Below are 23,802 nucleotides of genomic sequence, written 5' to 3'. Positions count from 1 at the left end.
GTTATACTGTGATTGGCACTGAATAAACCTAAGTACAGCACAGCTCCTGCCCTTGTTAGGTCTCTCATCAACCAATGATTATATCTGTGTCACTAAAATTCACCCCAAACTTGGTCTAACCGGAGAACCTCTGCACAAGCACAGCAGAGGATTCACTGGCTGCTCTGTTTATTTCTAAATACTTACTCATGCCCTAGAACTCAGATGTGACTGCTACATGATCCAACTAATCTCTGCCTGGCTGTTGTGCGTTAGCACATCCTCGGCTTGTGGGGGAATGCTTGTTTGGACTCTGTTTCAGAGTAACAGCCGTGTTAGTCTGTATTCGCAAAAAGAAAAGGAGTACTTGTGGCACCTTAGAGACTAACCAATTTATTTGAGCATAAGCTTTCGTGAGCTACAGCATCCGATGAAGTGAGCTGTAGCTCACGAAAGCTTATGCTCAAATAAATTGGTTAGTCTCTAAGGTGCCACAAGTACTCCTTTTCTGTTTGGACTCTGACATCCAAGTAGCTCCCTCTGAGGACTGGAAGAGAGTAGCACAAACTGGCTCCTGCAGGTTGCTTAAATGAGTGATTGGCTTTTTGCTCAGTGTGAAATTGCCAAGACCTGGGGGCTTATCCTCAGCTGGTATTGAAATCAGTAGAGCCATGACAATTTATACTATTTTGCTACCACAGGCTCACTGTTCCACTGAGTCTTCCAGTCCCCTCTTCTAATGCTTGTTGCCACACCTGGTGTATGACCAGAAAGTCATACATTCCAAGGTACTGACAAACTTAAAGTTACAGGTGCAGCAGGAATATTTATCTTTGAGGTGGGGTGATTCTGCCTTATCTAGGTCAACTGGTGAATGTCAGTTTTTATTGTACCGGAGAGACGTGTTTGTTTGTTTGTTTTTGTTTTTTATCATTTTCCTGTGTGAGTTCATAAAAACACCCTATGACCTGTTTTCACAAAGCGATCCCTCTATATCTGACCTGTCAGTCCTCAAAGGAAACCTGCACAACACTTTCAGAAGACTAGCCTGGGAACTTAATTTCATTACCCATAAATTGAGGGAGCTATAGATAGGATTTACCTCCATCCCATCTCACCATGTTACCCCCTGCTTGCACCATCACTGATTTTATTAAATGAAATGCTAAGAACATAAATTTTGCACATAAATTGATATTAATGAAGGTGCTTCCAGGTGGGCGTATTACAGTGATTCAAAACCAAACTGAGAGCCCATCCTGTGATGAGTGATAGATTGCAGTGTTCCTCTCTGGACTCAACTTGAAGGGTTCTTTTTTCTTTTTCTTTTTCTTTTTTAAAAGTGCTTTTACAAAGCCTTGAGAGCCATGGAAATATTTCCATTGACTTAAAAACTATTCCATAAAAACAATTAAGAAATACAAATAAACATTTTCCCTGCTGTATTTCCAACCCAAGCGATCACAGTGCTAGGATGCTTAGGAGAATCTAAAGATCAAAGCTGACTAGAAACAAAAGGGAAACCAACTAGTGGCTCTCCACTGTGAAATGCTGATAGATATGTGCAAAAAGTGAATAGCCAGTATCATAACTAAGTAAAATTTTTAAAATTCAGTTGTACTCTATCGTGTCAGTAAAATGTTAGGAAACGTGTGCTTGATATAATTCAGCGAATCTTAAACTGTGATTCCTTTAAAAACACACCCACCACCTTCTAGGCACAAACCTTGGTCTGTTCAAATTGGTGAATCTTAACTGAAATTAACAGGCTCCTCCTGAGTGTTTAGCTATTAAATCTTCAGTCCTCATTCTGTCAGGCAAAAGCGTGAGTAGAGGGGCCTTTAAACCTTGAAGGCCAGCCAACTCAAGCCATATCAGATCAGTGTGGGAAGCAAATGCCAGTTGAGAACCCTCTAACAGTGAAGGCTTTGTCCCAGGTGTTCAGACCAGGCATGTTAACTCAGCTATTAGGGCACAACAAAGGGGGAGAGGTGGTTTCTCCGTACCAATCTGCCTCTGGTCTGCATCGAGCAGCGGGATAAGTACCACAGCAGCAAACTCTGCAATTGGGTACTTAATGGCCAGAGCACAATCCCAAACACACTAATTACTGGGATTGGCCACTCAGATGGAAGGGGGAGACTCATGAAAAACCCGTCGGGCTTTGCCTTTAATCCTCCCTGGGATGACCTCAATACAAAGTGGAGCCATGCAGCTTTGTTCCTTTGAAAACAGGATACTGCAGTTCTCATGCCCCTGGCGTGAGGTGACATAAGTGACCCATCCCTTCACAAAGATGGCAGCTCCTAGTAGCTATAGGTGTGCTCCATCTGACTCCAGAGCGGTGAATGGAATCTGTTGCCTGCTTGTATTTTTGAACTATTCTTCCCATGGGGAAGCTGAGTAATGAGAGTAATCAAACTGACAGGTCAGAAAGTGGAAACGCCAGTGGGCCGGAAGTTAAACTTCCTGTGATGTCCAAAGAAACTAACTATGGCTTACCGGGGGAATGGACTTGTCTTTGCCTTTTGCACCCATTTGATTAGATCGGAAGTGTTTCAACCTGTGTTGTGCTTGGTTTTGAACTCGAATGGGAATGTCCCTCCCCAGCTCTGTCATTAGTTCAAGAAAGTGTTTTGCTACTTCAGAATGTGAGTCTGACTTGGAGGAGTACCTGGGATATGGATCTGTGCTTTAGTGGCTTGCACAGCTAGAAGGACTTTATTTAATCCCGACAATGCAAAGAAGGGAGCTTTCCCTGGTTACTAAACCAGGTGACAGAGCACAGACTAGCAGTTGTGCTCAGATACTCAAAATAGCTTTTTAAACATTTATTTATTTATTTAAGGGGAAATAATGTTTTTGGAAGGTGCCTTTGAGGTTAAAGGCCAGTCTGCACCCAAGAGCAGCAATGCAAGGTGCTGCCAGTGTCTCCCTCTGCCAGTGTGTTTCAGCGCCCCCTGAAGGGCCCATCTTGCAGTGCCGAGGGGAGCAGGATTGGTTATTTGTATTTGTGCTAGCACCTAAAGACCCCAGCCTCCTTGTGCTAGGCACTGTGCAGATGTGTAATAGAGATGGCCTTTGCCATGAAGAGCGTCGTCTAAGGGCATGTCTACACTACAATCTAAGTCAACCTATGTTGGGTTTACTTATAACCACAGCAGTAATTACTACGGTGGCTGGTGCCCACACTTCTATCGGTGGTGTGCATGCTCACCAGGAGCACTTCCACCAGCTGAAGAGGGGCAGTGGGAGGGGCTGAGAGCCAGGGTCTCAGCTCTGCACAGCTGCCCCCAGGAGCTCAGCTGCTTTCCAGCTCTCAGTCCCTGCTGGGGGGGACCACCCAGGGCTTCTTGCCTCTGGCGGGGAGATCTGCACCTGGAGTCCAGTTGGCTGCCATGCTCCCAGTGGGGAGCAGGGAACCCAAGGGGCAGCCCAAGCCGGGAGCCTGCGGGACAGCCCAGCTCGGAGCGGAGGCCCAGCTGAGGAGCCAGGCTTTCTTGTCAATTTCATAGCTCTAGCCAACAGCCAATGTAAGGAATACATTGTAAACACAGACACTGCGTTGCCCTAACTACACCGATATAAGCCCTGCGCCTCTCGTGGAGGTGGAGTTACTATGTGGGTGTAGTAGGGCACATACATTGGCGGGAGCAAGGCTGTAGTGTAGACGCTGGCATAGTTAGGTCGACCTAACTCTGTAGTGTAGACCAAGCCTAAGTCTGCAGCTCATCCGGTGGATACAGCAGATGGGAACACAAGGTAATAATGAGACTGCTGTGATAGCATTGTTCACAGCATCGCTTTATGACCCACTTATTCTTTAGCCTCTCTGCTGAGACAGCCAACAGGGTGCTGTTGTGATGGTGGTTCTGTGATGTAGCCACAAAGAATGGACTGGGACAACAAATTTATTTTGGAGGGTACCTTCATGTGGTGATGACTGTGAGCTGCTGCCAGCATGGAGTATGGTTGAAGTGGTTACTTAGCAGTGAAAAGACTGTTACCAAGCTCCATTCCAGCCACTCAGGAACCCTGCATTTCAACATACATCCAACATGGGAATGTTGGCAGTTTGAATATGGCACCAGACTGGGAATCAGGAGAGATGGGTTCCATTCCTGGCTCTGTCATTGACCTGCTGTGTGACCTTGGGCAATTCACTTCCCTTTGCTGTGCCTCAGTTTCCCCATCTGTGAAAACGCAGATAACGATGCTAACCACGTTGAGATCTACAGATGAAAAGTACTATATGAGAGTTTGGTGGTGGTATGATTATTATTGTCTTCACAATGGAGAGCTTCATCTATAACGAAGCATGAAGTCCAAAAATATGTATGGGGTTTTTTCGCCTATTGTCTTGCTGCCTCTTCCCCTGCTGATGGGGATTGATCTTTTTTATTCCAAATATTTCTCCTTGGAGGTTATTTTGTTCCAGGAAAATGATCTATTATACTTCAAGTCCTTGGTGAATAGTGCCCTTTTCTCATAAAGAATATTGGCAAGCTTGTAGCTGCCTGTCTTACAGAGAGCTAATTATTTCATTTCCACCTACAGAATATTTGCCATGTCAGACAAGCTGTTGACATTTGGGTTTTTACTGTATTAGCAATGAGGGTTTCTCTATGATTTTATGGCTTAACCAGAGATCTCTAGTATGCACGAGGGCTTGTTGCTGCCTAGGAGGGAGGGTGCAGCTGATTGTTTGTTGGCCCTTCGTGCACTTCTGCGTGGGTGTGATGCTGACCTTGCAGAATTCTATGAAATAGAGTTCATGAAAGACTCTCTCAACCCCTGTGCCATTTGGAGCAGATCCTGCGGGGGCATGGGGCTATGTAAGCAAATTCATAGCTGTTAAGTCCAAAAGGGAGCATTATGGTCATTTAGTCTGACTTCCTGCATAAAACAGGCCATACATTCTTGCTTGGGAACTTACTGGTGAGCTATAGCATCTCTCTTAGAAGAACATTCTGTCTTGTTGTTCAATGTGCCAGACGGTTCACCAACAGCTCACGAGCATCATATGGGGCCAGATTTAGAACCTGAAGGCAGTGGAACTGGCACCCCTCTCTTCCAGCCCTTGGCATGCATTAGGAAAGCAGCTAACAGGAGAGTACCAGTGAAGGTGCCAAGCTAAGTAGGTGCAGGAATGTGTTCTTCTATCTATTCATTCGCCTTCTGATGGGAGTTTAACCCTTGGACTTCAGACTCTCTTTTTTTTTATTGAGGGAAGGAATGTGGCTTAAGGTACCAGGGAGATCCCCTGGACTTTGTAACAAAGTCGAAACTGACTTTCAGTAATGAAAACAATGCTTATGTGATTAAAAATAAAACAAAACAAAAAAACAGAGAGTGGATTCAATCAAATTTGAGGCCAGTTTATGTGAGCAGTAGTTACTAAAACTAAAACCCGACAACTTAGTATTCTATGCTCTCCTATGTTCCTGAAGAAGATAGTTCAGGTGTTTGGGAAAAAGAGGAAAGTTAATTCTGAATAAAGTTTGGGGTGTAACTTTAGCAGTGTGAAGCAGACTAGCTTTTGGTCAGTGTGCAGGGGGAAAAGATGTTCTCTTGCGTTATTAACAACCCTTCTAAGGCGGGTGAGTTTGAGGCAAATGGAGTGTCTCCTCTGGCAGCTGGCAGAACTGCCCAGCTTCATAATTCTGCGTCTGCCACAGAGGTTCTCAAACTGTGGGTCGCAACCCCATTTTAATGCAGTCACCAGGGCTGGCGGTAGACTTGCTGGGGCACAGGGCTGAAGCCTGAGCCCTATCACCCTGGGCTTCAGCCTTGGGCGACAGGGCTCAGGTTACAGGCCTCTGGCCTGAGGCTGAAGCTCTTTGGCTTTGGCCCCCCCACCCAGGGCGGCAGGGCTTGCGATGGCTCAGGCTTCGGTCCCCCTCCTAGGGTCATGTAGTAATTGTTGCTGTCAGAAAGGGGTTGCAATGCAATGAAGTTTGAGAACCACTGCTCTGCCAGATAGGCCAAGAGGAGGGCAGGCTGTCTGCTTCCTTCAGTCTGCTTGTTCTGTATCACAATGCGAACGTTACTTTTGCCCTCTCATTTTATCAATGGCAAGTACTTTCTTTCCACAGAAATTTAAATTTCTGCACCCCCAGGCCCCATCATGAAATACTGCCCAGTAATATATGTGTGTGTGTGTGTGTGTGGGCATGCGCGCGCACACACCATAGGCACCAACTTCCCCTCTTTCCCATAGGTGCTCGACCCCACCCCTTTGCCCCCCAGCTTCGCCCCCACTCCACCCCTTCCTAGAGATGGCCTGACCTCTCCTTGATTGGAGACCAACCTGTTTCCCATCACTCCAATGCCTCCCAGCCTCTGCCAATGGATGCTGAAAGAGCATCATGGATGGGTTAAGGAAAGATGTTAATTTGTGTCTGTGCAGAGTCTAGAGGGGAGAGTTAGTATGGTGTCTCCTCGGGCAACAGCCTCCTGGAGAGTGGTCTGCCTCTGAACCACACCTTCTGCCTCTGCCAACACGAATACCTCGAGTCACTTTGGTAAAGTGGTGAAAGGATGCCAGCATTTTCTGTGTAAAGAGCTTGCCAGGAAACGTGATGCTTTCCTGGGCTGGGTGCTATGAAGGGAAATTCTGTCCTGCACCTAAGGCAGGAAATGTTTTCAGTGGGTTGGGATAGCTCACATAGAGGATACTGTTCTAAAGGTGAATTCCTCCAGCTTTATGTGTAGCTGGGGAGAGTGGGAGGGGAATGCGTGCTGCACCCAGAGTGTGTCGGGGACACTGGTCTGAAATGTTTGCATTGCAGGATGACTGGGCGGAGGGGAGAAGGAATGGACCAAAGGCCATGACTCTTTTTAATAGAGGAAGAAGGGTGGTGCCAGGTTTGCAGCTGAAATCTTTTGCACTTGCTTTCTTTTTCTCCATAGTTTAACTGCAGTGCCAGAGAGCTCCAGTCCTCTTTTGAGATATAGATGGGGACTTGTTTACAGGGATTGAATGGCTTTTATCACCCTGAATCTGTTTCTCTTTTTTTTTTTCTTTTCTTTTCTTTTCTTTTCTCCCCTCTGAAGCTAGCGGGGTGACTTTCTGTTAATCACAGATGGTGCAATCAGAGGAACTCCATTGTTAGAAATGAAAATGGAAGGACTTCACCCATGATGGGGATGATTATTACCAAGGCAACCAACCGGGTGTTACCCAATGCCACTGGGCTGTTGAAATTTAATCAACAGAACAAGACTGGTGGTTTTCACCCAAACTGACACTGCTTAAGAGTGTTTTCCCTGGTATATTATTAGTCGTCCTGCTTTCCGTCTCCTTACAGTGGAAGGAGGACCTGGACTGTCTCTTTATCGTTAAAGCAGACCCTGCCCTCATGTTGCTTAGAGGTTGCAGTCGGAAAAATGATGCCACATAACATTGGTCTTGTGGAGTTTTCTTGTCTCTTGCTTTTCAAAACGTTCTCAGTTTTGTAAGTGAAAATGTTCTCACCACCATCCCTGCAAATGCAGCCTGGACTCTGAGAGTCAAGCTGGGTTCTTTACTTCTACAATATCATTACTGTAATAAGGGATTACAGATGTTGCTGAGGACCCTGTGCTTTCAGTGGGCTGCCTGGATATAATTCTTTACTAAATTGCATTAATCAGCTTGATGTACACAAGGAGGAGGGGAATCCCGCTCTCACTCAGCGGTGCTGGCTCTGCCTTGCTAATGTGTGTAAAGGGGTGAAGATGTTAGTGGCTGATGTTGGCAGAGAGGATGCTGACACATGCACCCAGGAAGTTGCTTTTCAGAGCAGAACTGTACTTTGCGTCTCAACACTTGAAAGCAGAGCACCAAGGCCTGCCCCTCCCCCCCCCTTCTGAATTTGTTCACAGGAAGAATCTCTCCCGAGCAGCAGAACAGGAAGAGGATGTTCTGTCAGCGTCATTCCTGACACTTAGTGGAATCTGTTACGAATTATACCTGGTAGGACACGCACACAAGTGCTGCGAATTACACCTGGTAGGACACGCACACAAGTGCTGCGAATTACATCTGGTTACTGGGAGTCAAGGCAGGCTGGAGACAAGGAGGAGGATTTTCACAGGGATTCAGTATCTAAGGATTACTCCTCCTGGTGTATGATGTGCTGGCATTTAAACAATGGTGGGCCCCAAACCAAAATGGAGTCACATGTGCTAACTTTTTCTTAACAAATCCAAAAGGCTTTTTTTATTTAGTAGGTGGAAATCCCTGTTGACCATTCTTCTGATCCTTCATCCCCCATCATGCTCTCTCTAATCTAAGGTTCGGTTATCTGTTTTCCCCTGTGACACCAAAAACTTTGGAGGTAGTCTGGGCCCCCTTATCTTGGACTCTCGAGAGAACCCCATCTATCTTTTTGTCCTGCTGTAAAGCATATGTGCTGAAGCAGGGTTCCTTATTCATGCTTGACTAACTCAGCACTGCATAATAGAGGTCTGTGAATCACAGAGCTTGCTGCTATTTGCTGTGTTGCTTCTGCTCTTCCAGTAAGCGGGTGTGATATATGCCAGGAAACCTCAGCTCTTGTTGAGATCTACAACACTGAACACATTTTGCTACTAACGCACCTCAGTACCATGTGGTCCTGACTCTTCCCTCCTTCCCCCTCCCCTCTTCAAATCCACTTTACTTCAGTGAACTGTGCAGGTGAGAAGGATCTTCTATTCTCTGCTGCTTCTGGGCTGAGGTGGCAGCCATACTGTTGTGGAAATACTGCCCCGGCCTGTAATTAAACAGTCTTGTGGATTCAAGCAGACTTGGTAAGGGAGTGTGGGTAAACTCCCTGCAGGGCTGGAGAAATAGATCATCTCTTTATCCTCTCCCCCTATACACACCTGCCAGGATTGTTGCTGCTCAAACAGATGGATCACTCCATCTGGCTGTAAAGATCAGTGGTTGCTGATTTTCAAGGCACAACAGGAAATACGGGTGAATGCCTTCCAGGCCGAGATACAGCCACTGAGCTGGAGGTCACGAGACAAACATTCACTCTTTTTTTTGTCGTTATGAGTGTCTGTCTCTTCCTCTCCCCTGCCATTCATCATTCCCGCTACTCGGTTTCCTTTTGTTTTTTAGTCCAGATCTGCAGTGGCAACATGGTCTCCTAAAGGATAGCTGCTCCAGCGTGAAAAATATTAACACTGGCCCAGGTTGGGGTGGGAGAGGGGAAAAATGACGTGGGAACTAGCCTTAAAACAAGACATAACTAGCTACTGAGTTCAGTGCAGGCTTAGTGGGAGTTCTTAAGAAAGGGGGAAGGCGGAAAGTATACGATTAATTTAGCCTAATTTCTGTATAGGTGTAAATGAAGATGCAGCACATAGGGCAGTTCCTAGCTTTAACAGCAGGAGCTTGTAAATGAGACTGAGAACATGGACCTCGCATCTCTCCCATCACCACCAAAGGCAGCATCTGTGTGTTTACTTAGAAGGCTGTAAACATTCTATACTGGGGTAGGGAATCTGCAGCCAGCGGCACCAGATGATTCTCTGCACTACACTGTCACATTCCCCCTCCCCCCCCCCCCCCCCCAATCAAGTGGTTTCCCCTTTCCCTAGAAATTAACCCTTGGAATGCTGGCACTTTCCAGCCTTCCAGATGAATGAGAGTTTGATAGTGTCACATGACTAAGGTGAAGGGATGGTGCCCAGAGCACTTTCAGCTTATGTGATGAGGGGAGATCGTAAGCTTCCCACGTAGGCCTGGCAGTAGTATAGCAAAGAATGTGGGAATGCCACACTGAAAGGTGGCTGTGGCACAGAGGCACAGACGACTTCTGCTTCAAACCCCGCTCCACGCAGCACACACAGCTGCAGGATGCTGCTGCTTATTGTTTTTGTTGTAGTCGAAAAGCAGCCTGCTGATAGCGGTAAAGGTTAAAAACCTCAGCACAGTTCTGCAGAGGAAGTTACTGCTGTTCAGCCCATGTGGCTGGGGATGAGGAGAATTCATGCCCGGGGGTGTACACAATCCAGCACCCAGGAGTTGTGAACTGCTCAGTAATAAATGCTTAAATGAAGGGAGCTGACCTGGAACTTTTAAACGCTGCTGTCACTTTGCCTAGCACAGTTTGTACTATCTAATAGCAGCCTTGACACTCCAGAGCAGTGTTGCTGTTAAGAAGCAATAGTCTGCTTAATGTTCAGCCACAAAGATAATATCTCTGCAGCATCATAGCAGGGCAGAAACTGTTCTATTGACTCTGGGCTCCCCGCTTAGTCTTGAATGACCACCATGGCTCATCCTTGACCTGGAGACCACAGGTGCTCAGTCCATAGGCTTATGTGACCCTTCATGCCTCTTAGATGCTCAAGGAGTGGGCTTAATTGAGAGGCAGATCTTGCTCATTTAATCCAACTTTAATTACAACTACTAGTGATAGTTCAGAGACATCAGCTGCTCCTCACCATGTGAACTTTCAGTGTATAGGCAAAATAAGTGCAAACTTTTTAAAAAAGAGAGAAGCTACATACATGAGTTAAAACATACCCTAGAAAAAACAGTTATGCTTGAGCTGAATGAGCTCCCTAAACTTGCTTCAGGAAGATTGAAACCATTTATAAAGAAGCTTACTTCCTACTCTGTGTTGGATGATGGAAGGGGCGAGCAAGAGAGCTCTGTGAAAGAGAAAGGAAGTTCATCTGAAACCAGAAACCATGCAAGAATCTGATGACTTGCAGGTTTGGGTCTCTTCATTGTAAACCCTTTGGCAGGCTTCCTCTCCTCCCCCAACTTCTTCCATCAAATTTGTTCCACACCCATTCTGCATGGGCAAATGCAGTGGCTGGTGGGTGAGAAAAAACACGGTTTACTCTTCATTCTTAGCTGTGACATTGTTTTGGGGAGCGCTTGGCCTTAACCGTGACCTGATGGGAGCAGAACATTTTTAAAATGTTTTTGTGACAGGGCACCAATGAACTGTAGCTTCTAGTAGAAGCAGTGGTAAAGGCAGAAAGCGACACTTGTCCTCTGTGAGTGTTTGTTTTTCAGAGCACTAGCGTGACTTCAGCAAACCCCTAGGAATCAGAGGCCCTATATTAAAGATTTGAGTAGCTCCTGGAAATGTGCGAGCATGGGCAAGTTACTGGGCTTTGTGTGCTCATCAGCTTTGCTGGAAAATTGGGTGTGTTCACTTATTGCAGGCTTGGGGAATGAGGATTGTTCTGGCTTCTTTGTTACCAAATCTGAAGAGTCCTAATGGGGCTGTAACCAGAGTGAAAGCCCAGGTGGTCCAATACACCATTCCTTCTTTACATATTGAGAGAGTTACTTTTTCTGCAAAGGAGCAAATCTGTAACACAGCACGAGCTCTATAATCATTGAGTCAGAAGTGCTCCTGACATTAAATGTGCACTTTTGGGGGGGGGGGGGTGAGGGTGATGCGGTGGAGTGATGAGCTTTACTTTTACCATATGGGAAATGTGTCCCTCCTGTGGCCCTTTCTGCGTAAATACAGCCGCTGGCTGGCTGCGCAAAGAGCAAGGGGAGGGACAGGTGCTCTGCGGCGGTTTGAAAAAACTTGGAAGGCGTGTGGATTCTTTGGATCCTCTTAAAATCCCCTTCCTGCTGCTTCCCTGAAGCTTTCCAAGTGCACAGGAGAGGGCGTGGGAGGGCTCTTGCTTGGCACCAACATGCAACAGAGATAGGATCTCCCACATAACAGGTGCCCAAGTTAACTATTGTTGCGGGATTCTGGTGAGTCTATTCGCCCTTGTGATCATAAAAAAGGTAGGTTGTGCCCATGTGCTTGATTCTGGGGGACAAAATTAACCCCTTTTGGTGCAGGACTTCCCATTAAACTGAAAACTAGATCAGTGTTGCAGGTATTTCACTCCAACGTCCTGCTCAGGTCTGTGCAGTTGTCTGCAACCTATCAACATCTGTAGCGGCTACAAGAGTCTGAAATACTCTCCTTGCTGCGCGAGTGTGTGTAAGTAATTTGGGGGTAAAGGTGGTGGGGGTAAAGCCCCCATCATAGTATCTGGTGCCAGGGCTAGACAAGAGACTGCTTGTTGCACTTTCAGTAAAGAGATCTCTCTAGACTCTCTGTTGTATCAGTGGTCCTTGTGATTTCTGATGACATTAACAGTATATTGTCAGCAGTCTGTCTTTTGTCTCTTGGGTCCCTCTGTGATGAAAACAAATACAAACACAGCATGTAGTTGGGTGGTGCTGCATTTACAGCATACAAAGTGTTAACCAAAGACTGAAGAGTGTAACCCAGGAGATTTGTGACTGCTTTAACAACTTGAGTGAAAAGGGAAAAAAAAGCTATTGTTGAGGCTAAATTTCCTCTTGTGGAGCTCAGACCCGTAGATGGGCCCAGCAGGCTTTGCTAAGGAAGTTCTGAACTTGTTGCATTGAAAAAATTATTATAAACAGGATGTTTGCCAAAGCCCCTCTCCTAACTGCTCATAAGAATGCCAGCCCAGACTTTGTTGGCTCTACTGTTGACTGTGAGACTCCTGATTTTGGGGGGGGGGGCGCTGCGGCGGCTAACCACATCTCCAAACCAACCTTTGTAGTTTTAGGAGGCAGCTTCCTGAGAAGGCTGTGCAATCTGCATCCTAGCAGCATTAGATCCTGTGCTTCCCAAGGATTATAAATATTGAGTGACCTCTCTGTAGAATAACTGCTGCCTTCGCTGGCTGGCTTCTGCAAGACACCATTAGGGCTGCAGGTGACTGGACAGCGCATGCTGAATCTTCGGTTCGCAGTCTGTACGAAACCTGTAGGCTTTTGGTTAGGGAGTGGCTAGAATCCTGGTGTATCGTGCCTTTTGTAAGGCCGCTGTGCCCTGTTGCTGAAGGGTTAAGTGCCAGGCATGTGCTTTGTACCATACAGCATGCATAGTCCCTGTCCTAAAGAGCTTGCCCTCTGAAAGATGCCTGAGGGAAGCCAGAGGGCAGGATGAATAGGCAGTGGATTTTTCTTCTCTCCCTAACCCCCCCGCCCTTTTGAATTATTATTAAACTCTTCTCTAGTGAGGGTTTTTCTTTTTCTTTTTTTTTAAAGGGACTGGGGAGAGTGTGATATCTAGACAAGCCTGCATGGCACAGGGCAGGGAGGAGGAGATGGGAGCAAACAGGGTATTAACATTGGCATCGTTCATGGAGTGAGGTGGTACCAGGCTACCTGTGATTTGCAGGGTGACATTGACAGAAAATACAGTACAGTTAGCTAGCTTATCAAAACAGGTGAAAATAGGACTGAGTAAAGGGTTAATCTGTAGCCAATGTCTTTTAATGAGTTACAGGCATAATCAGTGTGCAGAAACATGGACTCTTGTCAACAATTCTTTTTACAACTGTCTAAACTTGCCCAGAACCTCATTTAAATCGGACCACCAGGGTGCCTGCCCTGTGGCATGTGAATGACTGAGAGATCATTACCCTTCGTGCTTTAAATCCTGTCTGTGTAATGTCCAAATCCTGCTTTTTGCCACCTTCCTCAACCCTCTCTCTTTTCATGGCTTCAAGTTCAAGAGTCATAGTTCCTGGAGACATCCAGGACTGGCTTTCGATGTGGCTTCAGTTTATTAATAGTAATGATGCCTGGGTTTTTATTTTGTGTCAGGCTGGTCCTGTGTGTGTGTGTCCCACTGCATTCTGTGGGATGGAATGTATGGGATAGTGTATCCAGCACTAAAAGATGAACTCAGGTCATTGGACTTCATGCATTTGGAACTGTGAGAGTTGGACTGTTTAAACTCTGATTTCAGGGCTGAAAGGAGCACAAATGCTTTCTAGATGTTTAGACCAACCAGTCCCGACCCTTAGTTATTCATTAGCATCCCCGGCCTAGTTGAAAATGCATACTTTTTTTTTAAACCTTCCAGGATTCCCATTGTCTGGCTTTCTTCCTCCCCGCCTCCCTTCCCCCCCCCCCTTTCTCTGTGCTCAGCCTGTGTTTCAGATGTATTAACTTTCCTGGCTTTCTCTGCCTTCTACCCTTCTCATACTGTAAACCAAAATGAGGTTTTGCAAAGGTCAAACACATCAAATATTGATCCAAACAAAGCTGGGTTTGTTGCTCCCCCCCTGCCCCATACAAACTCGTAATCTCTCTTCAGGCCAAACCTATAGAACAACCTCCACTCGCTGTGCTGGGAACACAAGTATCCATTCCCAGGGAACTCTGGGGGTCTGGAGTGACGGCAGGCTCCTGTTGCACAAGAACCCCCTAGATGACGCTTCCCACCTGTGTCAGCTGACTGGCTCTGTGGCACTCCATTCTCTTTCAAGAGTGACTGCGTTTGAGGGAGGATGCGTTTGAGGGAGGGAGGGAGTATTTTGACCGTAAATGCTTCAGTGGGAGGTGTAACCCAGCAGAAGGGTGGTCTGGCAACCAGTTTAACATCCAGGCGTCTAAAGGTATGTCTACACAGCAAAGAAAAACCTGGGGCTGGCCCCATGGAGCTTGGGCTGAGGGGCTGTTTTATTGCTGAGTAGATGTTTGCACTGGGGCTGGAGCCCAGGCTCTGGGATCCTCCCACCCTGCAGGGTCCTTGAGCCAGGGCTGCAGCCCAAGTCCAGAACTCTATGCCACAGTGAAACAGCCTCTCAGCCCCAGCCCGAGTCGGCTGGCACAGGTCAGCAGCGGGTGTCTAGTTGCTGTGTAGACATACCCTAAGGGGCTGGCTGTGAGGTGCTCAGAACTTGCTCTGCCCATTGAAGTCAGTAGGACTCCTTACAGGTGTAAGTGCCTCAGGGCTGGGCTTTGAGTTCCCATCTCTTCTTGGAGCTCTGCCCCCTGCCATTTACAGCTTCAAAGAATTCAAAGTACAAAAGTAAACATGGATGCTCCCAGAACAGGACTTGCATGTGGCTGGAACCTTCTGGCACAGCGCAGGAAGCATGTTGGTGACTGCTCATTGGGAATCTGAACTGACCCTTATATACTGACTTCTCCTGGGCTGAGCTCGAGGTTTGTGAACCCCAGGGTGAAGGTATGTCCAAGAACTGAACCCAGGTGTGCTGCCTGGTGGTACAAGGAACGACTGTCAGCTTCTGGTTGGCCCGTCTTCATGAAAGCAATGTAAGTAGTGCTGAGCTGTCTGAATGAAGGGAGTCCAATCCCTTCTCGATGGTCCTGCTCTGACACTGCTGCTCCCGGAAAGAGCAGAGGGGGATTCTTGTTTTTTCAATAGCCTTAGCATCTTATCCTTACCCATTACGTGACTGAATGTACCACTGCTAAAAAACTCTATGCCATTCCCCATCATTCTGGATTGTTTGCCCTCTAATGCTCAGTCCAGAGGAAGTGCTTTTTCCCCTTTGGCACTTTCTCCTCTGCCTCATTCCTTGCAATTCTGCAGGTGAAGACGCCTTTGCCTCGTGCTGCTGCATCTGCCTTGGATCTCTTAACCCGGTCCAGGGTAATTTCCTCACTGACTCCTGAGTGCCAGCTGGCTCTCTGTACAGTGATTATAAGGGACACAAAGTAGTACATTGCCCTTCTATAGGGCAAAAAAGCGCAACAAAAATTATTAGGAGTATGGAACAGCTTCCGTATGAGGAGAAATGAATAAGACTGGGATTTTTCAGTTTGGAAAAGAGATGACTAAGGTGGGGATATGATAGAGGTCTATAAAATCATGACTGGTGTGGAGAAAGTGAATAAGGATGTGTTTACTCCTTCTCATAACACAAGGACTAGGGATCATTAAATGAAATTAATAGGCAGCAGGTTTAACACAAATAAAAGAAAGTATTTCTTCACACAACGCACAGTCAACCTGTGGAACTCCTTGCCAGAGGATGTTCTGAGGGCCAAGACTATAACAGGGTTCAAAAAAGAACTAGATAAGTTCATGGAGGATAAGTCCATCAATGGCTATTAGCCAGGATGGTGTCCTTAGCCTCTGTTTGCCAGAAGCTGGGAATGGGCGACAGGGGATGGATCACTTGATGATGACCTGTTCTGTTCATTTCCTCTGGGGCACCAGGCACTGGCCACTGTTGGAAGACCGGATCTTGGACTAGATGAATTTTTGGTCTGACCCAGTGTGGCAGTTCTTCTGTTCTATAGCACCTTCAGTATGAGGAGCTCAAAGCATTGTAGAGACTAATGAATTATGCCTCAGGCGGTCTCGAAAACAGGGAAGCATTATTTCCATTGCACACCTGTGCAATCTGAGGCAGAAGGAGTGGGATGTGACTTGGCCAAAGTTGCACAGTGAGTCAGTTGGAAAGCTGGGAATTAAATCCAAATCTCCCGAGTCCTAGTCCTGTGCTTTTTAACCATAAGATTGTCCTTCCCCAAAGCGGTGTGGATCGGTACTACCTCAGCGTGAAATGCCTGGCTCCACACAGAGCTGTAGGTCACTCAGCTCCATCCTCAGTCGCCCCATCTAAAAGGGGGCTTAGCTAAGTTGGTTATTGTCCTCAGAAGCAAACTCTGGCCACTAACCTCTCTGCATGTTGCCCTGTGTGGTACCAGGATGTGAAAAGACACACAGTCAGGGTGGTTTTATAGTGCAAGGTATCTTTCCATACTCTTATCTCAGACCCTGAAAGATTGAAAATGGACTCTTTGCTTATCTGAGCCCACTTCTGTCCCATGAATGCATGCTGTGGTTGTTGGGCTGCTCTGGGGAGCTGGGCTGTTGGCACAGAGCAGCTCTTTTTGAAGTACGGTGTTTGAAGCATTCTCACTGAGATGGATGGGTGTGAGAGGCCGGGCTGGAAACCCAGGCAGTCTGCAGACCAGTGCCAGTGGGCTTGGGTGGCCCAACTTTGGACCCACCAACCTGGATGAGATCCCTCTCTAACATACAGTAAAGCGGCCTTATGTGATTGAGTCTCCAATGCTGCAGCTTCTTTGCCTGGGATCTCCTGAAGGGTGCAGTTGTGTGATCATCTAGCACTGCAGCACGCTGAGGCATAATCTCAAATGGCACTAATCCATTCTTGTGCCTAATCCTACTATGTAGAGGCTTTTGTTCTTGAGCGAGGAGTAAATCACTAGCCAGGCTGCAATCGTATTAGCGTTTGCTGGTCAATTTGGAAAGCCTCTTAGCTTTCTGCATGGAAATACGGTATCCACATGGCTTCTGCTGGCACTTCCTGCAAGTAGCATCTTGGCTGCGGCGAGAGCAGCACGGCAAGGAGGGCTAGCCTGGTGGTTGCAGCTTTGTACCACATGTGGGAGATTTGTCTTGTCTATCTCACCATTGGGCTATTGGCGCAGGGCCTGGCTCTTCAGCAGTGATCATATCAACAGATTAAGAAGCAGCACTGGGTGAGGGGATGCCAGAAGGTTAGTCACTGTGGCTATGTCTGTACTAGACGGAAAGGGTTCTTCCATCGCTGTAGTAAATCCATCTCTCCAAGAGGAAGTACCTAGTTCGAAGAAAGAATTCTTCCAGTGGCCTAGTGCTGTCTACACTAGGGCTTAGGTCAGCTTAACTGTATCTCTCAGGGGTGTGAATTTTTCACATGGTTGAGTGACATAGCTGGGTCTGACCAAACTTTCTGGGACTTGGCCTTGAAGGGTGTTTGGTGACGGTGCAGGAGGATGCTGGGATACCAGCCGATACGTAGTATGTCCTCCATAGTGGAGGTAACAAAGATCTGGCAGTTACTACAGCTCTGTACTGAAAATTTTTTCCTTAAATCACTTATAAAACCAGGAGAAAGCTGCTAACTGTGGAGCAATCAAAACCAAACTTAAAAAGGCCCTTTAAAAAAAAAAAAAAAAAAAGTGATCTAGTAATTCCAGCCACGTCAGCTTTCTGCTGTGACAGCTATCTCATCCTGTTGGCACGTCCACCGCCCTGGAACAGTCCCTGCTGTATCAAAAGCTGTAAACAAACATGAAGCCTTAAGGCTGCTCCAAATGGGCCTCCAGGTATGGGGGTCTAGGCTGGCTTTGATTCACGTGTGTGTCAGCGTAATAATAAAACAAAACTTCCTTCACTGTAGCCAAGTAAAGCTCTGTCCTGCTTCCTAAGATTGTGGGCCGTGGGGACCTCAGGGAAGCTCTCGGAGGGATGTGCTCTGCGTGTGTGCATCTTTTCTGTCGGGAACAACAGACTGCCATGTGGATTCTGTCCCATGATCGCCTGGGAGATCTCTCACTCCAGGAGCACATGGCATATGTAGAACTTGCGGTTTTGTAGCATCAGGAATGAAACTCTGGCTAACAAAAAACAGTGACAGGTTTCAGAGTAACCGCCATGTTAGTCTGTATTCGCAAAAAGAAAAGGAGTACTTGTGACACCTTAGAGATGAATTGGTTAGTCTCTAAGGTGCCACAAGTACTCCTTTTCTTTTTAAAAAAACACTGAGTGTCTCTGTGCTGCCCCCAGAGTGGTGAATAAATCTGAGCAGGACAGAGGGTTACCAAAAGCTAGCCTTGTCTGAGTGGGGAGGCGGAAGTAGTTTTGACTCCAGCACAAGCCCTTTTTGCTCCCTTTTCCCTGTCACATGGGCTGTACTCAGAAATACAGGTTTCAGATCTCTTTATAACTGATTTTAACCCCTCTCTCTTTGTTTTGCTAGATCATGATTGAGTTTTGCCCTGGTGGGGCAGTGGATGCCGTCATGCTAGGTAAGTGCTGCAAATCAGTATCCTTACTTCGACTAGGGACATGTCGGAGACAGAGAAATCTGCACCCCAAGGACTGCAGGGCAGCCCCCCCCCGCCACGTAATGTTCTTGTGCTCCTTAGCAGCGGACGTGACATCCTCCACTACCCTCCCAAGGCGTGGCTTCTTGCATGGCTTTTGTAGGGTGGTGGGTCGTGGTTTTCTGTGTAACTAAATAGAAACCCTGCTGCAGCCTTAACTATGGAGCCTCTGCCTCTTCTCCATAATCTGCGTGTTGGCTAAGTTGGCAACCTCTGGGCATCTTCCTAGCTCCTTGTGTCATTCTGCTGCGTGGTCTATAGATTGCTCAGTGTTGGCAAGCAGTGGGGTGGGAGTGATTTTTTTTTTTTTTTTTTTAGGGGGGATGGGTGCCTATAATACTTTCAGCCTGAGGAGGTCTCTTTGGGACTCCATTTTTTATACAGTATGCTGATGCCGTGTCAATTGTATGCGCCTAAGGAAAGCCCTGCAGTAAAAGGAAAAGGGGTTTAGCTGTTAATCTGGGCGTCATTGACATTGAGTCTCACTGAGTCTCTTTCTACCCCTGGCATCAGTAATCCATCAAAACAGCTAGTGTTAGAGTAGACTGAGACTTACATTAATGCCATGAAGCCACCACTTTAACTCCTCCCTTCCACATGTGGGCCCTGCCTCCAATTGAGAGGAGCTGGCCTTTGATTGCTACGAAGCATATTGATGTCAGCTAGAGTAGCACAGTTGCAGCCAGAAGCCCCAATTGGCATCACAGCCCCATTGTGCCGGGCACTGTACAAACCTATATGAAGCCACAGTCCCTCCCTAAAAGAGGCTCCCCCTGTCGGGGAGTGACAGCAGTGCTCCTGGTCTCTGCTCATCTGGAGGCTGTGGGATAAGGTCACAACCTCGACTTAGGTCACTTTCTCCTGGGGTTTTTTCCCCAGTGGTCATGAAGAATCTGACTATTTTCTCCTGCAGAAGTGTGCTGAGCCCATCACTTTCAGTTCCCAGTCTGCAAATCGGAAACCTGTGCCTAATTCCGGAAACTTGACTAAAGAACTGCAGTGTTCTGCTGTGGTGTCCAAATCACCATATCTTATGGTAGCCTGGCATCTGTGTTTGGGGGCAAGGACACCCAGTTGATAGGGGACAATGCGCTCTCTACTGCGAAGCTGCACTCTCAGTTCTGGGGCTGTGGTGTGGAATTGCTATGGTTGAGCTTTCCAACTGAGTGGTGGGTCCCAGTGGGGCAGGAGAGCTCCAACCCACCTAACAGAAACTAGGGATGCTAAGTCTCTTGGGGCTCTAGACTCCTGTCTGATCAGGCTTGGTATCTCCTGTTTCATAGCCAGGCAGCCAGCCTTGCAGAGAATTTGGTTTAGAATGGGGGAGGGAGGAAATAGGTATTACAAAATCCTAACTGACTGGCCTGGCCATATAAACCAGGGGATGGTGATGTTGCCATAATCTCCCAGTTCCACGGTTACCAGTATCGGGGTATATTCAATAGGTGATTGGGGATCGAGAAAGGCTGCTGCCCATGTAGGTAAATCAGTCCCAAGAGGGTCTGACTAAGAGTTTCTTAACAGTAGAGGTGGTCTGGAAGACAAGGGGAATGAGAGAGTCACAACCATTTACATTTGCCTTTGACTTTGTCTTGATAGCATGCTCCTGAACAGCTGTGCATTGAAAGCCTTGCTTCGGCCAGGCTCTTAGCTGAGGGTCACTGAAAATCTCCAGCTTTGAGTTACTGAAGGGAAGCGGGAGGTGGAAAAGTAGGAAGAAAAACAAAACCGCTGAACCAGCATCTTTTCTCTGATTCTGCGATTAAGTTCCTTGGCTTTGAATGAATGGCTGTCCTACTTAACATAAGCTCTCTTCAGTCCTTGAGTCTGCCCCCTCCTTTGGTGTACAATAGGCTCTTCTAGCTGCCTGGAACACAGCTACATCTATTCCAGCTGCCCGGATCTGCAGGTTCCAGTGTTGTCGATTTTTTTACTAAACTTTGGGCACAGAGGGAAGATTTAACACAAGGAGGCTGGGTGGGGAGAGGGGAGTGGAGGCCTGACTCTTCTCAACATTCTGCAAGGTGGACGGTTTGCTGAGATGGTGCCTTGCGATAAAGGTCATAGAGTGAGGATCTCCCTGATGGGTGAGGGAGAGCACACAGGAGCATAACTTTGTTTCTTGGGCGTCTCAACGAGCTGCAGAAAGAGAAGGTTGCTGTCGTTACCATTGGGCCAACAAATTTGTATGAATTGTGCACGTGTCTGGTGACTAGGCCTAGCACCACTCAGGTCGTGTCTCTCCCTGTGCCCACACTGTCTTGTGGCCAGCTTCTCACTGTTTGGGGCAGGGATTGCAGTCCTTCTTGCCTTAGTGTGCAAATCAGTATCCCACTGCAGATTCTGGTGTCTCCTGCAATTAGAATTCAGGTCTGTTCTCTCCACAGTGCACCAGTGGTGAGTACTTCTGTCCAGCCCTCAAGGTGGGAAATCAGACTTCCTTTTAGGATTCCAGGGATGACTGATCTATAGGCTTCCCTCAAAGGGAAATGTGTGTGCCATCTGTGACGCTCTCATGCCAGTTGACCAACATGTGTGTCCCAGGGAGTTCAATAGAACACCAGTTCTGAAAGCATGTGGGAATATTGTGCTCTGAGTTTAGGGAATTAACTTTCTCAATACTGGAGCGATTTGTTATTGGTGTCCCACTGACCTAACCGATGTATAGTGGCCATCTACAGGTTGCTGCACAGTCTCTGGGTCACAGGCTGCATCTGTTGCTCAAGTGAAGCCTCTCTAATCCCCTCTTGGTTTAACTGCTGTCTCTCTGCAGAGTTGGATCGAGGCCTGACGGAACCCCAGATTCAAGTGATTTGCCGCCAGATGTTAGAGGCTCTTGTCTACCTCCACAGTAAAAAGATCATCCACCGTGACTTAAAGGCAGGCAATGTACTACTGACCCAGGATGGAGATATCAAACTTGGTGAGCTTTTAGTTGGGGATGTCACAGAAAGGGAAGATGGGTGCATGCTTGCTAGGTGTATAATTCTGAATTGGTGGCGATTCAGTCTCCCCTGAGTAGCGTTGCTGTACTTGTGACTGTATTGTAATAAACTCTTAGCAATTGTGCACAGTCTCGTACAAGCCACGTTTTAAGAAGCCTTGGTTGTTATCTGTACGTCAGAAACAAAACTTCAGGTTAACATTTTTTCAAATGCAAAACATTCCTCCAATGGGAGAGGGGTAATGTGCACTGGTTTGTAAGGGTCTCTTGCCCTGAAGCCTTGCTTCTCATCCTTATCTATTGGGTATGGTTATAGGAGGAAGGGGGCCGGCTTGATGTCACTCAGTAGGATACACGCTTGGGAGGCAAAAACTGCTGTGAAACTAGCCAGTGTGTTTAATCTGAGGAGTTTACTTAATACCTGGTGGAAATAAAGATGCTGGGAAGCTTTCTGCCCACTGCTGGGGCAGAAGACTAGAAGGGAAGCAAAACAGTTGGAAGGAATAAAGACGTTGCTGCTTGAGCAAAGCCGGCTGCCTACTGGCTGCACCTCAGCTTTCAGAAACCTGCTGCTCTATAGATTTCCTTTAACCTGAAGCTCAGGTTTGGCAGCTGAGCAAATGGGAGATGGAAATGAGGGAGGGGAGCATGTCTCTCCTTTTTTCCCATCAGCTATCGTGTAAGGGGACTTCCTACAGTGAGGGAGTGTTGGTCCGGCTTGCACATCCTTCAGGAAATTGCTTCACCAGGTCTTCCGCCCGAATGTCTTCATGGGTACTGTAACACACTGGCTTGTTGAACAGTCACTCAGGGTCAGGCAGCGGCTTTGGATCATGTGTTATGAATTCTCCTCTGAAAAATGTACCACAGGTGATGCCAACACTTGCATAAAAGGTGCAGAATTTTCCTGCTGTTCTGCAATTGTGGTTACAATAGGGAAAGGAACAGAGTTGTATTACGTTTAGGGCATCTCTCTTCTGTCCAGTCGCTCCTTGCAGTGATGGTTCTTCTGTTATTTTAATCACTGTTTCTGTTTTGTTTCACATCTTGCAGGATGCCCAGAAATTGTACTTTGGGTGTGAAACACGTGCAATGCAAAAACAGGCAGTATTCTACAGTCTCCCCTTTCTTAGGGGAATATCAATGCTGGAGTAATGTGCGAGACTGGCAGGGCTGGAGACTGGACTAATTCCTCTATCCACAGAGCAGGCCTGGCACAAGGCAGGGCAAGCTTCCCTGAAGAGCTGCTCTGCCAACATGCTGTGAGCCTGAGTTGAATTGACCTCCCTCTACTCCCTAGGGATGAGAGGCAATTCTTTCTCTGCAGCCCAGCCCGTATTGTACAAGGCCTCTCTCTTGAGGCTGCCAACAGGAATGATGGTGCTGGTAGTGATGGTAGGCTTTTATGATGTGTCTGGGAACAGGACTGAGATCTGTTCCAGTTCATTACATGGGAACCAGTGAACAGGCAACAGGTGACCATTTAAATCTTCCTGTGGGCCACATTCAATCAGCAACCCAGAATCACTTGACCCTTCTAACTCAGCTCCTTAAGGGATATATGATGGGATGGGGGAAGGAATCTTCCAAAGAGAATAAGAACCACAGAGACGGGGCTGGGCTGGAATGAGAGCAAAACTGATGACCTCTTAGAGTTGTGAGAATGGCCATACTGGGTCAGATCAATGGTCCATCTACCCCAGTATCCTGTCTTCCAACAGTAGTCAATCCCAGGTGCTTCAGAGGGAATGAACAGAACAGGGCAATTATTGAGTGATCCATCCCCGTTATCCACTCCCAGCTTCTGGCAGTTAGAGGCTTAGGGACACCCAAGGCATGAGGTTGCTTGTGGAGTCTTATTGAGTTGGTTGGTGCTGCCTAAAGTGTCTCTTCTGTAGCAGGCACAGAATGCTTCCTGTTAACCAGGAGGGAGATGGCTAATGTCACTTAATAATTACCATTTGTTGGATTGTGGGGAAGGGAAAGGAGGTAATTTTGACTTTTACTTTTGAGACATAAATAAGGCAGACTTCTTGTTAACAAATTGTGCCTCTAAGAGACTTGGCAAATGGGCTTGCATGGAGTATCTGCTCTTTCATGTCTTGCAAAGAGGTCCATTAACCTGGAGAAATATTCTTAGGGTCTCACAGGTGGAAGGAACTCATAGGTATGTTTAATTCACAGTATTTGGTCTAGAGAGGATGCATATTCATACTGCACGGCACTCTTGCCT

The 23,802-nt window shown here is 47.1% G+C and overlaps 1 protein-coding gene across 1 annotated transcript in view; it reads left to right on the top strand.

Moving 5' to 3' along the window:
• Positions 1–23,802, top strand: part of STK10 (serine/threonine kinase 10) — a 72,692-nt gene that overhangs the window by 24,744 nt on the left and 24,146 nt on the right. Inside the window, exons 3-4 of the mRNA XM_074960576.1 lie at positions 18,499–18,547; positions 21,399–21,548. Coding sequence (XP_074816677.1) covers positions 18,499–18,547; positions 21,399–21,548 — 199 coding nt within the window. The remainder of the gene's footprint in view (positions 1–18,498; positions 18,548–21,398; positions 21,549–23,802) is intronic.

Source organism: Natator depressus, chromosome 8, assembly GCF_965152275.1.
Source record: "Natator depressus isolate rNatDep1 chromosome 8, rNatDep2.hap1, whole genome shotgun sequence".
In the NCBI taxonomy this organism is placed as follows: Eukaryota; Metazoa; Chordata; order Testudines; family Cheloniidae; genus Natator; species Natator depressus.
The sequence above is the reverse complement of the archived record's forward strand: the minus strand, read 5'-3'. Positions and strand labels throughout refer to the sequence as shown.